Here is a 14124-nt window from a genome sequence, read left to right on the forward strand (position 1 = left end):
CCACCCCTCCCAGCCTTGACTTCATAGGACTGTATTCTGCCGCCAAGATTTAAACCAAGGGAAAAAAACACAATTCTGTTTGTCCTTATGAGCCTTTTCCTGTTAATAAACATGGAAAACCAGTATGGAGGTGGGTGGGGGAGCTGTGTTAGGTTCCGTGCTCCAATTTAGGGGTTTCACACTACAGTTTGAGAGGTGGCCCTCACATGGACAAGTAGAATGTGGGAAACGGCAGGTATGCAGGGGCAAGGCCTCCCTCAGCCCATCCCATACTCACTTGTGCCCATGGCAGGGGCCCTCAGCTGGCTGGTCGCAGTGCAGGCCCCCCCAGCCAGCCTCACAGTGGCACACAGGCCCCGGGCTGGCACTGGGCTGGCAGATGCCACGCAGGCAGTAGAGCTTGCGGCAGGGTTCGCAGCCCGGCACTACGCCTGGTTTCATCTGCGTCTTGGTGAAGTCCTGCAGCTCATTGTTGATGTACAGGTTTCGGATACAACCGTGGAAGCTGGTGCCATTGAGGATCTGCCACAGGCGGAAGGCAGCTGAGTTCACGTCCACGGGCATCCCTGGGGTGGGCAGGAAGCAAAGCCAGGCTGAGTCAGGCCGGACGTAGCACCCAACTCTGAGATCTGCTGGGCAGCTCTAGTGTCCCCTGTTACCCTCAGTCTCTGTCCTTCTGGCCCTGTGACCCTGAGCCTTTGCCACCTAGAGGGCCAGATTCATTTCCCAAAGGCACAGAAAAGCTGCTTTCCCTGGGGTGACAGCTGGGTTGTCAGCCCGGCATGGCAGTTGGCAAGTGAGGTTCTAGGCTGCCCTACCCAGGGCTCCTTTCTCCCCTCTAGAACACTAGCTTTTCTCTCTAGAGACCCCAATCAAAGCCAAGGACTTGGCCTGGGCACTGGCCCCTTGGTTCTGATGGTCATTGCTTCCCAGCTACCCTCTGAGATCGGGCATTCCAAAATCTACCTGACAGATGACCAGCGACTTGCCTGAAGTCGCTCGAAGAGCAGAGACAGAGGTGGCATCAGAACCAGGGGGCCAGGAATCAGCAGCCCTCCCCCACTATACCCAGAGCCTGGCTCCAACCAAACCAGAAATGTCTGTGGGTGGTGGACGGGATCACCTGGCCTGCAACACCTGTACGGCAGTGGGTGTTTACAGCTGATGCGTGGACTGCCTCTAGCAGCAGCTCTGACCTCCGAGGGCCTAAGACTGGGAATGGAGCCCCTTCTGGCCCAAAGATGGGAAGAAAGGTGAACATGGTGAGGGAGACAGCCGAGAAAGCCCCAGGCCCTCTCCTAGGCCTGTCCCCCATCCTTCTTGGTCAGCAGGACTGGGCAAAGAGCAGCCTGGGCTCCAGGCAGGGGAGGACAATCCAGCAGCAACTTGGCCTTTCACTAGGACAACACCCACCTCTTGGCATTTCCCCTCACAGTGCAGTGCCCTGGGTATCAGGTCTCCTGGGCCATTCAGGCCAGAGAGCCAGAGGCCCCCACCTTGGGATACTGACATCATGGTCCAATGGAGAATCCTGGAGAAAGACAGCTGCAGCGTACCCAGCACCAGTTCCTCACCTCCCACGTAAAGAGGGGCCTCGCTGTTGAGCGTGTAGTGTTTGCCAAAGTTGTCCATGGTCATGGGACTGCCACCATCGATGGAGAGATTCACCATCTGGTCAAAGGTGACCAGCTCAACAGTGTGGAACTGCCCGTCATTGATCGTCTCAGCACTGGAAGGAGATGAGGTGCCCCCACCCAAAGGAGTAGGTGTCATTTTGGAGTACCTCTGGCCATTGGCCCAGTAGCTACTTCCAAAGTGACTAAATCTGTCAAGGAGAAGACTTACAGGCCCCTTTCTGGGGCCCTAGGGAGAAACTGAGAAGTTAGGGGCAGAGGCCCCCACTATTGGAGAACCTCCTCTGAGTTTAGGGTTGGGATGAGGAAGGAGAGGCCACCCCTTAGACCTCAGAGAGCCTCACGCTAAGCTGGGGTTGGACCTGGTGGGCAGCCCAAGTTTCTAGTGGTCCCAACAACTATACTGCCCTGGCAGTCACCCTGCCCCTGAGGGTAGGTGGGGAGCACGAGGAAGCCCTACCTGTAGATAGCAGAACTGGGGTAGCTGCCTGGGTCATAGCTGACACGCACGTGGCCCTGGTACAGCTCAACTGCGATGTGGTCGTTGTCTCCATTGTACAGCAGAATCCCATTGTCCTCTGCAGTGGAGACCTAATGGGCAAAGCACTTTCTCTCCCACTCCACCCCTCACAGTAGCAGTGGGTGGCACAGAAACTGGACAGGCCAGGCTGTGTGCAGAGGCATCCTTCCCTGCCTGGCCAACCTCCCCAGGGGCCACTTCTCTAGGAGGCACTGACAGAGGCTGGCAGTCTAGGATTCAAATACCAACTACTGCCAGCCTGGTCAGGTCCAGGCAGAAGGACAGACAAGCCAGCTGAGACCTAGAAAAGAGGTACCAGAGGAACAGAGGAATCTTGGGGAGTCTGCCCCAGAGAGGGAGAGGCAGATTGGGACCCCCACTTCCCAGGTAAAGGGAGTCCCTCTGTGGGAGCTAGCCACACAGGGTGAGGACTAGAGAGGGGACAAGGGCAGGAGGGCTGTCTCAGCCAGAATTGTCCAAATCTGGAAGGAGCCTCTCAGGAGATAGTGTCTGTCACTGGAGCTGTTGTGACAAACAAGACAAGCAAGAGCAGGAGTTTTGTTTGGAAGGGAGGTCCCCTCAGTTGCTCTGGGGGCCATGATCTGTTCCTTCTGCCTTGAGTCTTTCCCCTACTATCTTCTGATAAAGACCCTGAACCCCTGATCCCTGGAGGTGGGCACATGGTTCAGGCAGGACCAATCATACTACCCCATCTCCTCGGATCCAGCGGTTGGTACAGGGATGGGCATGTGACTGAGACCAGGCCAATCAGAGAACTCCCCTGAGACGGCTGACTGTTGTCTGTTTAGAGCTGGCAGGGAAGAGCCCCTTTGGGTCTGGTAATGGGACTTTCTGGGGCTATGAGGATTCGACCAAGGATGAGGGTTTGGGTGAGTTTCGTTTTGTTAAGCAGCTAAGGCTAGCTCTTGTCCTGCTGTGAGGATAATGTAAGTGGACAGGATTTTGGAGAAGTGACGTGGGGAGGAGAGCCAAATGAGCATGTGTGAGAGGCTGAAAGGTTCTGAGAAAAAGAAGGGGACAAAACAAAGAGAGAAGAAAGACGTGGCATTTGCGGTCAGGAATGGAATTTGGGGGAGAGAGATGACTAAGGAGGAGTTTAACTTTTCTTTGGGGTAATATGCAATACAATCCACTCTCCCTCTCCAAGAAATATTTAGCAGAATATGGATATACAAAATGTGCACATTTCTGTGTTGTGGAAGTGGGACTTGCTTTCTTTTTATCTGTAACATGATCACATTATAGAAGATATAAAAAGGGCGACTCAGGGACCAAGCCCAGAGCTCTGGCCACCTTCTGGCCACATGAAACCAGCCTGTGTGCAGCACAGGAGGCAGAAGCCAAGGAGTAGTTGAGATAGAAGACAGTGGGGAAGGATCCTGTGGAGCTTGGTTTTCTGAATCCAGCCTCCCCGGGGACTGCCTCCACCTTGCCTGATGTGTGGCTTAGTTACCTTCCCAACTGTCCAAACCGGCTCAAGCTGAGTCCCCAATGGCCAGGAGGAGTTTTGACTGACACATGTCCCTTCTAGGTCCCCCAGGCAGAGGTACAGTCTGATGCTCTGACCTGAGGCCATGGTCCCCTGTTCCCTGACTCCCTCTTGGGAAGAGGCGCCCTGGGTACCCACCTGTAGTGTGATATTAGCCCGTGGCCAGTTCTGCAGGTCAGTGAACTGCAGATAAGTGTCCCGATCCACAAAGTTGACACTGAGCAACTTCTCACATTCAGGGCCACCGAAGCCTGGGAGGCACTGGCACACAGGCCGGCTGCCCTGGTCCACACAGTTGGCCCCATTCTGGCACTCAGTCCCCTCACAGGGGTTCCTGGGGGCAGGTGGGTGTGGGGGGATCTCACAGAGCTGTCCGCTGAGGGGAAAGGACACAGGTCAGAGAAGGCCCAACCAAAGGAAGAAGAGTCCTGGAGAGGAATTCACTAAACATCCTGGGGAAACAGAGCCTTAAAGTGACTGAAGATGTTCTTAGTGAACACTTTTTTCCCCCCTTGGAAGGGTACTGAGAACAAGTGTGGTTGGCTGGCCCCTGGTTCAGCAGCGTGGACGTTACCTGTCAGAAGGGGGAAGCCTACTGAATCTGCTTGTTAACAAGATCTCAGGTGGTTCATGTGTATGATAATGATTGAGAAGCACTCACTGCTGGTGTCAGTAACGATGGGAGTAAAGAAACTGAATAATCACAAAACTTCCCAGGCTTAGGTGGTTTCATTGGTGAATCCCACAAAACATTTAAAGAAGAATTAATATAAATTCTTCACAGACTCTTCAGAAAAATAAAGAAAAGAAAAAAAAAAACTAACTCTGATACCAAAGCCAAAGACCTCACAACAAAAATCACAGACTGATATCTCTTATAAATATGGGCACAAAAATCCTTAACAAAATATTAAGGACTGGTAGGTAGTTGAATGATGGAGCACTTGCCTAGCATGTGTAAGGCTCTGGCTTACCCAACCCTGGAAAACACTCACACACACACACACACACACACACACACACACACACACTCATACACAAACAAACATCAAATCCAGCATAAAAAACATTATATACCATGATCATTTGGGATATACCCCAGGAATCCAAGGTTGTTTTAACTCAACAAATTAGGAAGTTAATTTAATGAAGGGCACCCACAAAAAACACATAACATATTTAATAATGAAAGACTGAAGGATTATCCCCCAAGACAAGGACATCTGCTCTCACAGCTTCTATGCTATATTGTACTAGGGATTCTATCCAGAGCAGTTAGACAAGAGAATGAAATAAAATGCATCTAGATTTTGGAAAAAAAAGAAAACTATCTCTACTTTCACATGACATGGTCCTATATAAGAAAATCCTAAAGAATCCACTAAAATGCACTCAGAACTAATTAAAGAATTCGCAAGATTGCAGGATACAGTTGATGCACAAAAATCAAAGGAAAAATTAAACAATTCCATTTACCATACCATCGAACAGAATAAAATACTTGGGAACAAGTTTTAAGAATAAGTGAAAAACTTTCTTTGATAATTACAAAGCAATTATTGAAAGAAATTAAAGAAGGTCTAAATAGATAGAAAGACATCCCATGTTCATAAATCAGAAGACTTACTGCTGTTAAAATAGCATTGTTCCTGAAATTGACCAATATGATCCCTATCAAGTTCCTGATTGACTTCTTTGCAACATGAATGAACTTTGAAAATATTATGCTAAGTGAAAGAAGCAGACACAAAAGACAGTGCATTGTATGATTCCTTTAAATGGAATGTCCAGAATATGTTCACAAACACACTTATTAGTAGATTAGAAAATGCTGGAGGGTGGGCTGGAAGTGACAGAGGATGGGTATGGGGTTTCCTTCTGGAATAAGGAAAATGTTCTAAATCGATTATTGTGATAGATGCACAATTCTGAGGACATATGAAAGACCATTGAATCTTACACTTCAAATCGTTTGGTATATGATTTATATGTTGATAAAGGTATTTTTAAAAAACAACACAAGGAGCTGGGGTGTATCTAGTGGTGGAGGCATGTTCAGCATCAGTGAGGCCCTGGATTCCATCACCAGCACCATGAGGGTATAAAAGAAGACACAAGCAGAGTGTGGGAGGTGGGTGGCCAGAAGGCAGCCCCTCCAGATTCCCAGGGGAGCCCCCAGGAGATGGTAGATGACCTTTATGGCAGGACATGACTTCCACAGTTCAGCCCGAAGAGTAAGTCATGAACACTTCCCAGTAATCTGCACCTGCCTCCCATCCCCCACTAACAGGTTAGGGACCCTCTGCCTAGGTTCTGAGCCATGCATGACTTTCCCAGGCTGCACAGCTAGGATTGGCAGAACCATGGTTAAAAATCCAGGATTCGACTACCAGACTCTGACCCAGCCAGCCCAGACGGACAGCTAGAGCAGCAGCTCAGGTGCATCCCGGTGGCTCACCTGTAGCCCTCTGCACAGAGGCAGGCATAGCTGTTGACCTCGTCCACGCACTGAGCCCCATTCTGGCAGCGATGATCCCTGCAGTCGTCCTGATTCTCACTGCAGTTGTCACCCGCGTAACCTGGTGCACACTCACACCTGGGGGTGGGGGTGGGGGTGTCAGGCACACAGCCCAGAGCCCAGGTGGCCAGGGCCCATACTGCGTGTTCATGTGACAGAGGACCTCAAGTCCCTGTGGAGACCACCAGGAGGCCAAAAAGAGCCCTGGATATAACGGGGACCCAGCCCATCCTGACAGTGTTTTCCAGCGTGAGAAGAGTTTATGTGGGGGTGGGGGGACCTGGATTGAGAGGGTGGCTGCCCAGCAGCAGGAAGAAATGAGACTTTTGTCCCAGAGAACCTGTCTCCACACGCAAGGCCAACTCTCTTCCAACCTGCCCTGCTGCTCGGCTGCTCCCTCCATGCTCTCTCACAACCCCGGGCACGTGGTCCTGCATCACACGGCTCAGCCACCCCTCTTCACCAGACTCTCCAACTCTGCTGGGCCCATCCTTTAGCAGGGCATGTGCCAGCCTCTCAATGGGAACCTTGGCCCCAGGCCGGCCTCTAGCCTCCCAGCTCTCACCACATCACTGTCTCCCCCAAATCTGTCTTGGCCAACCATTTGCCTATCAAATAAAGGACACACTCTCTCTCCCCTTTCCAGTAACTGCCTTGCAAGACATTCCCTGTCCTGCAGGCTATCCGCTCCCCCCACCAAGCCCACACCTGCCAGATACAACTGTTGATTCTGGAGCACCCTCTGCATGGTGCAGCCAAGCCAATACCTCACCTCTAGTGAACACCACCCCTCACTGAGCAATCTCTTCTCTGAATCCCTTCTGAACTCCGAACTCCACTGCTCAACCACACAATGAGCAGATCAGTGCCCTTGCCTGGATTATTTTACTCATTCCTGAACTCACTGTTTTTCAGGATCTGAGAAATATCTTTCAGCTCACTGCCTACACACACACACACACACACACACACACACACACACACACATGCATCAGTCAATCAATTTGGTACAACAATATTTATTCTTACCCTATAAAATGGTACATTGCTCTCTGATGTTTTGGGTTTTTTTAATGTTAACTTTGACCCACCCAATGGATCACTATCTACTTGAATTGGGTCTTGAGTTGCATTTTGAAAAACTGTTACAGTAGCTAAACCACCACCCACTCCATCCATCCATCCATCCATCCACCCACCCACCCACCCAGTTACTGTGTATTGAATACTGGCTGGTTTCTAGGCACAGTGCCGAGTGTCAGTTCCACCTTGCCACCACACCAGGATAGGAAGTTGAGAGATGTGCACTATATAACCCTGTGCTGCAGCTTGGGCCCAGGACAAAGCACAGTACCCGTTCCCTGTGGCATGAAGGATGATGCCAGCAGTTCCAAAGAGGGTTAGTTGCCTGTTTGAAATCCTGCTCCATTCCACCCTCTGAGACACAGCATCTCTGAGGAGGATACCTGCCACTCAGTGTGTCCCTGGTCTGCCCTGCCACTGCAGGAGTGTAACATCTGTCTATCATCTGTATGGAGGTTTGATGCAGCCCACTGATGGTGTATCCAGGCCTCAGTCATCTTCTGACACTAACTTCCTGCCCATGGATATCAGGCAGCTCTGGCTAGATGGCAGGCTTCCTAGGGGATTCCACCCAACGACGACAATAATATAGGACAGCAATTCTGTGCCCAAACCTCCCGGGGCTGAACAGGCTCTGGAATTCAGAACTTCTTGGCATTGGTAAAATAGTCCATAAAACAGTGGATGATATACCTGCTGAGATGGTCGGAGATGGCCCTATAAGCCAAAAAGTTTACATTTTGGTAGCAAAATCTGTACATATCCACACTCCATGGGATGAGCAACAGTATAAATGGCCTCATATCAGCTCAGCTCAGCCCTTCTTAACAAATATGTTCGGGTGAGGGCTGATTGTACCTTCGGAAGAAGTTTTTGGTCTTTAGAGTTTCGTGGATTTTGTAATTGGGATAAGCAGCTGTGGATCTGGAACAATTGACTCTGGGTGGAGAACTTGGATGCTAGACATAGAAGAAAGTGCTTGTCATATACTTTCTCACCTAATCATTGTAATCACCCCAGGAGGAAGCTGCTGCCACACAGCTGAAAATCTGAAACAGTGCAGCCAACTGATTCATTCAGGGTGATGCTGCAGATAGGTCTCTCTGGCCAGAATGGTACCCATAACCACCCTCTGCACCCTGCATCACTGAGACCAAACCCTCTGACAGGTGAGAACAGGAGGGATGGGGAGAAGGCAGAGCCCAGACTTAAATCCCTGGCAATGGGTGCCACTGACCTGGGCCCATCTGGGGTGCCCACACACTGTGCCTCATGCTGACATGGGTTCAGATCCGGGGAGCAGAAGTCCACGAGCTGCTCACAGGCCCTTCCTGGGGAAATAAGGAGCAAGAGGCAGGAGAGAAGCCAGGCCCAGCAGAACCTCCTCAGACACTGAGAAGGCCCCAGACCTGCCACCCACAGCACAGGGCTCCGGCGTGCGCTCTGGCCCCACCATGCTTACCCGTGTACTGCAGGGGGCACCGGCAGGTGTAGTTGCCCACACCATCCACACAGACGCCTCCATTGGCACAGGCATGCTCCACACAGTCATCCGTGTTCACCTCACAGGTTGGTCCTTCAAAGCCGATGGGACAGGTGCACCTGTGGGGGATGGTAAGAGGGAGAGGCACAGATGGAAACCTGTGTCCCCACTCAGGATCATCCTTCCACAGAATCAGGGTTTCTACTCTGGGCCAGGCCCTTGGCAGGGGCTGTTAAGGTAGGTTACAGGTGAACAAGACAGGTGCTGCCCTCAAAGGACTCAATCACAGTCGAGTGGAAAAGACCGGTGACTAGAGCAGAGGTGGGCAGTGTGGGGTGGTAAACGAGCCTGAAACCAGGGTGTGGGCAGACAGGGGCAGAGGACAACTAACTCCTCCTTGGTGGGTCGCCCAGGGCAGGTTTCCTGGAGGAGGGGACAAATTGACCTATTCAAGGACCCAGGCAGAAGGAGCAGGAAGGGGAGGGAAGGCAGCAGGGACAGAGGAATGTCCAAGAGCCTGACTTCCATGCACATCCTCCAGGAAGGGCCCTGCTCATCCACGCAGTTCAGGGGCAGCATGTGGAGCGCAGGCTTCAGGGAGAATGGGGCTGAGGGGAGCAGGAGCTGGGTTGTGGAGGGTCCTGGAGATCAGTGACCCTCAAACCAGGGTTATAACTTCCCCTGAGGCACCTGAGGTTTTCCAAGTGGTGTGAGGGTCAGAGAGAGGTCTGAGAAATTGACATCCAGCTCTTCAAATGTCCACACAGGCTCCTCCCTAAGCTGCTCTGTCCAGGACTCCAAAAGGTGCCCTGAACCATCCCAAGTGCAAGGTGTGAGGCACCAAGTAAAACAACAACTGGGGACACTGATGTGTAGAAAGAAGAACAAATGGTTTTTGTAAGTCAAGAGGTTTCTAGTTCCGCCCGTTGCAAGTGATGGGAGGCCTCACGGAACTCTCAGCTGACAGAGCATGAAAAATACCTTTGGTGATAGATCACTCTGGAGGTTTGGGTACATCAACTGGGAACTGAGTGACATGGCTATAATAAAACTCCTCCTAATCCTGTTGGTGTATTTATGTGAACAAACTTTCCCTGCATTTACATCTATAAAAACAAAGCCAACAACCAGGGCTATTGAGCCCTCTCCTGCTCTGTCCCATCACCCCTGGACACGTGGACCCATTCAGAGAAGAAAAGAACTCCAGAAAAGCACCCTGTCCATACCCTTAAGTTTAATTAAGGGACACAGTGTAGTAAGATTTACCTTCATGCTTAATAACCACCCGTCAAATTTCATCATGTGGTTTTTCTTGTTTTGAATGATTGTATGTTATTGGCAATTGTCATGATAACTCAAAAGAAGCTAATCAGACTTATGTTGACGAGAAATACCAAAAAGAAGACTTTACATGTTACCACTTAGACTCCTTGTTGATGGCAGAGAAGCCAGCAGGTGCTCCCGAAGAGAAGACTGTGGGGCTTCAAATCCTAATACACTCTACAGAGAATGGGAGGGGGGAGCATGATGGGAACACTAGCTCCAGGAGAAGGAAAGGGTGGGGGGAGCATTTCCCTGCATTCAGGGCATTTAAATATGGTATCAAATTGCAATGCTCTTCCCATTGCCACTGGAGGATAAGGAAAGAGTGACTAAGTGATCGTTTCATCTTTAAATATTAATAACACTCACACTATCTAAGACCTTATCTACATTGCAAAGAAAAACTAAATTTTATTTTGATGAAACATTTGAGCTGTCAATCTAAGGACGGTGGTACGGGTTTATATTTGGGGGTGGGGTGGGGGTCGGGTAAAGCCCTCTGAAGACCACGGCTGCAGGGCATGTTCTAGAGTTTAATTTTAATGGCGTGTGGCTGGGGGTGGGTGGGCATGTTAAGCTGGGATAACAGGGTCACTTGGCATTGCAAAAAGAACCCTCTGGCGGGAGCCAAGGATAGGGCAGCGGGAGTGGGCAGGGGCCGGGGGAGCCTCCGGTGGAGGGGTGACTTAAGGAGACACCCCCTTCTACCTGGAGGGCCCCCCCGGGCGTCCCGGGCTGCAGGGCTGCTGAGTGCGAGGGGCCTCAGTCCCTGAGGAGGAGGAGCGCTGCTGGGGCTGCCGCCCAGGCTGAGAGCAGGAGGAGGACGCGTTTCCAAGGCGACACCAGGAGAGGCCTCTTAGACTTTCGTGTTTTACGTCTGGTAATTTGGGTTTGCAGAGGCAGGTTTGGCCATTTCTGCCGGTAGACTCAACATCATTTTCTCAAGAGCCAATTTATTGAGCGGCCAATTTATTTTCCAGCCACCAAACACTCTACTCCTCGGAAAAGCTCTGGGAGGGTGGGGGGGTCGGTGGGTGCAGGGGGCGGAGCAGGTCGGCGGGAGGGGCTTAGATGGTGATGTCAGCAGCCGCAGGACCTCAGAGAGAACTTGAGGTTGGACTCTGCACTCCACAGGGAAATGAGTGCTCATGGTGGGTCCAGAGGGCTGTCCCCTCTCTGCGGTGGTCAATGTGAGTCATGAGATCTGGGGAGAACCCCAGAGGGAATGATGGGGATTTGGCACCCCTTCTGGGTAGGCCTCACCCACCCAATGGCAGCCTCTGCTGTTCCTGGGGGTGCAGGGTGGCAGCTGGACAGGAGGGGCTGTCTACCCCACCTTCAGGCAAGTGGCACAGCCAGCACACTGTCTGGCTCAGAGCAGAGGTTTTGTGGTTGAACATAAATGAATCTTAGTTGTTCCCAGTCTATTCCTGGCACTGCATCCCAGTATCCTGCAAAGACCCTTCAGCGCCCAGTACCTTGTTAGAGCAAGAAGTGGGCTGTAGCAGGAAGCTGCAGAGCAGGCCCAAGCCCCCACTCATCCGTGAGCGCTTTCTTTGTGACTCTGGCTGTCCCCTGGGCACAGCTATGTCTCACAGCATTGTCTGCTCCCCCTGAGTCTCTACCCCCATCTCCTGGAACACAGGGAGGCCTGGGCCATCCCCTTGGGGGAAGTATAACACCAAGGTGTAGTTGCTGGTCCCATCAAAACATTCCCCCCACCCAGGCTCCTGCCCCCAGGCCACTCACGTAAAGCCACCATCCTGGCCCTCCTGGGCATGGCACGTCCCTCCATTGCCACAAGGGCTGCTGGAACAGCTGTCCAGGGATACCTCACAGTCTCGGCCCTGGAGGGAAAGGTCAGTGACAGGGACTCCAGGGAGACCTGGGGATTAGTGTGTTGAGTAGAGACAGCTAGCCCTTCAGTGGCTCAGCCCCCCTGTCCCAGGAGTTACTTATCATTCTTTCTTTCACCCATCCATCCATCCACCCATCCACATGTTAGATCACTGATGACAGGCTCACTCAAGTGCCTGCTCTGAGCCAGGCACTGCTCTGGGTACTGAGGACAGCCTGGAAAACACGACAGACCCAACCTTGCCTGTATGTGCCCCACAGTGTATGTCCTCCCAGCTTCGTCCACTCACCTTATAGCCACCAGGGCAGGCACACCTGTACACCTCCAGGGGATCATTGTGGCAGGTGCCCTGGTTCTGGCATGGACTGGACAAGCAGGGATCACACTTGGCTTGGACAGCTAGAGTAGGAGGACCTGTGGAGGATTTAGGAGGATATAAGCGTAGAGAGTGGAAGGAGCAGCACAGGGCTGGGCCCGGAGACCCCAAGCCCTGAGAAGCCCAACTTTGTTGAATGGTGGGATGTCTTCTCCCCAAGGAGACTCTTGCCCTTCACTGTGTTTTCTCAGGATCATACCTGCCCCCTGCACCGTCCACTTGTCCAGCCTGTGGACCCTCCTTTGTAACAGGGGTCAATACTGGGTTGGAAGGACTACATGAGCCACACGCATGACAGTTAGGGCCAGGTCATCAGTGTGTGAGTGGCATGGTCATTATTCCTGAAGTCAGCTGACATTCCCTCTGCCCCCTCACACCCTCACGCCTGCTGCCTCCTGACCAGGTTGATGAAAGGTGGCCACCTCAGCAGAGAGCGAGCATGGTGCCTGAGCTTGGCTCTGTGGGGAGGCCACATCAGGGTCCATATGCCTTCAAGTTGTTCTTCTCCAAGCCTAAAGCAGGAAAGACCCTTCCTGTCACCTCCCTGACTATAGCAGGCCCCTCTCTAGCCCCTTCAGGTCTCACTGGCTGTAGAAGTGGGTGGAGAAGCCAGGGGCTGTGCTACCTGGGTGTCACCTATGAGGGGCATTAGGATCTCAATAGAATAAACAGGAGAACCAGGCCAATTAACTCAGGTTAGCCCATCAGGCTTCTTCTGGAAGGGGTGCAGTATTGGTTCTGCTGAAGAGCCAGGAGCACCAACAGAAAAATCCTTTTCATAAGCTGAGGGGACACCAGGGGGACTTCCACAGCACAGGTGGGGTTTGTTCCCTGACCTGGGTGCCAGCTACCTGGGCAGGTAAGTTAGTGAAGAGTCATGGGCTCTTCAAATCACGATAGGTGTACTTTTCTGTATGCAGGTGGTAGTTCAATAAAAAGTTAAAAAAACAGGGCTGTGGCTGTGGCTCAGTGGTGGAGCACTTGCCTAGCACGTGGGAGGCACTGGGTTCCATCCTCAGTGCCACATAAAAATAAATAAATAAAATAAGGGATTGTGTCCATGTACAACTAAAAAAAAATTTTTTTTAAAAAGTTAAAAACAGTGCCAACCCCACCCCATTCAATAAATACTGAGCACACGTAGTGTGATTGGCTGGCTCCCAAGAGCCATGCCACAGAGACGGCCCCTCTGAACTGTTGCTGCTGTGACAGCCTCCTACACCCAGGGTGGTCGTGGCCTCCTCATTAACCTACGGCTGTCAATTTCATTTCCGATTGTGGCCTCTGAGAGCAAGGGCCGAGGCCCCAAATCCCTGGGGCCCTCCCCCACTGGCCCCCTCCGCACAAAGCTAGGTCTGGAACAGCGGCTCAGCCACCTGTCTATGCCGGGCAGGGCCTGGGGGGCTCCGCCATCGGCCAGTCAGTCAATCAATCCCTGAGCAAGTATTTACAGGGGCGCGAGGTGAGCGGCCCCAGAGCCCAGCCAGAAGGAGCCGCCAGTCACGCTCAGGCTGTTTTCTGCAAATGTCAAGAGAGCCGCAGCTGGTCCACGGCTCCACGGGGACCAAGGTTTAAGCTAATTGGCAAGCGCAGTTTCTAGCCGAGAAGGCCGAGCGCTGGCCCTGCTGAGGCTGGGCGCTTCCAGAAACACTGCTATTTTTATCTTTCTTACATAAACACCGAAAGGATTAAAGCCCTGGTGGCCTTGTTCCTTGTCTGTCAGGACTGGAAGGTAGCCATCCTAACAAACAGCAGGTGCCTCTTTCCTGTCACCAGAACCCCACCCAGCGGTCACCACAAGGACACAGGGGTGTCTGGA

The 14124-nt window shown here is 52.0% G+C and overlaps 1 protein-coding gene across 1 annotated transcript in view; it reads right to left on the reverse strand.

The window, feature by feature from the left end:
• Slit1 (slit guidance ligand 1) overlaps window positions 1-14124 on the reverse strand; it is a 152446-nt gene that overhangs the window by 2764 nt on the left and 135558 nt on the right. Inside the window, exons 27-35 of the mRNA XM_026394745.2 lie at window positions 12219-12343; window positions 11821-11918; window positions 8728-8867; window positions 8503-8596; window positions 6123-6260; window positions 3803-4040; window positions 2095-2225; window positions 1575-1729; window positions 278-566 (exon numbers count right to left, since the gene is read on the reverse strand). Of these exons, the coding sequence (XP_026250530.2) occupies window positions 278-566; window positions 1575-1729; window positions 2095-2225; window positions 3803-4040; window positions 6123-6260; window positions 8503-8596; window positions 8728-8867; window positions 11821-11918; window positions 12219-12343 (1408 nt within the window). The remainder of the gene's footprint in view (window positions 1-277; window positions 567-1574; window positions 1730-2094; window positions 2226-3802; window positions 4041-6122; window positions 6261-8502; window positions 8597-8727; window positions 8868-11820; window positions 11919-12218; window positions 12344-14124) is intronic.

Source organism: Urocitellus parryii, chromosome 5, assembly GCF_045843805.1.
Source record: "Urocitellus parryii isolate mUroPar1 chromosome 5, mUroPar1.hap1, whole genome shotgun sequence".
NCBI lineage: Eukaryota > Metazoa > Chordata > Mammalia > Rodentia > Sciuridae > Urocitellus > Urocitellus parryii.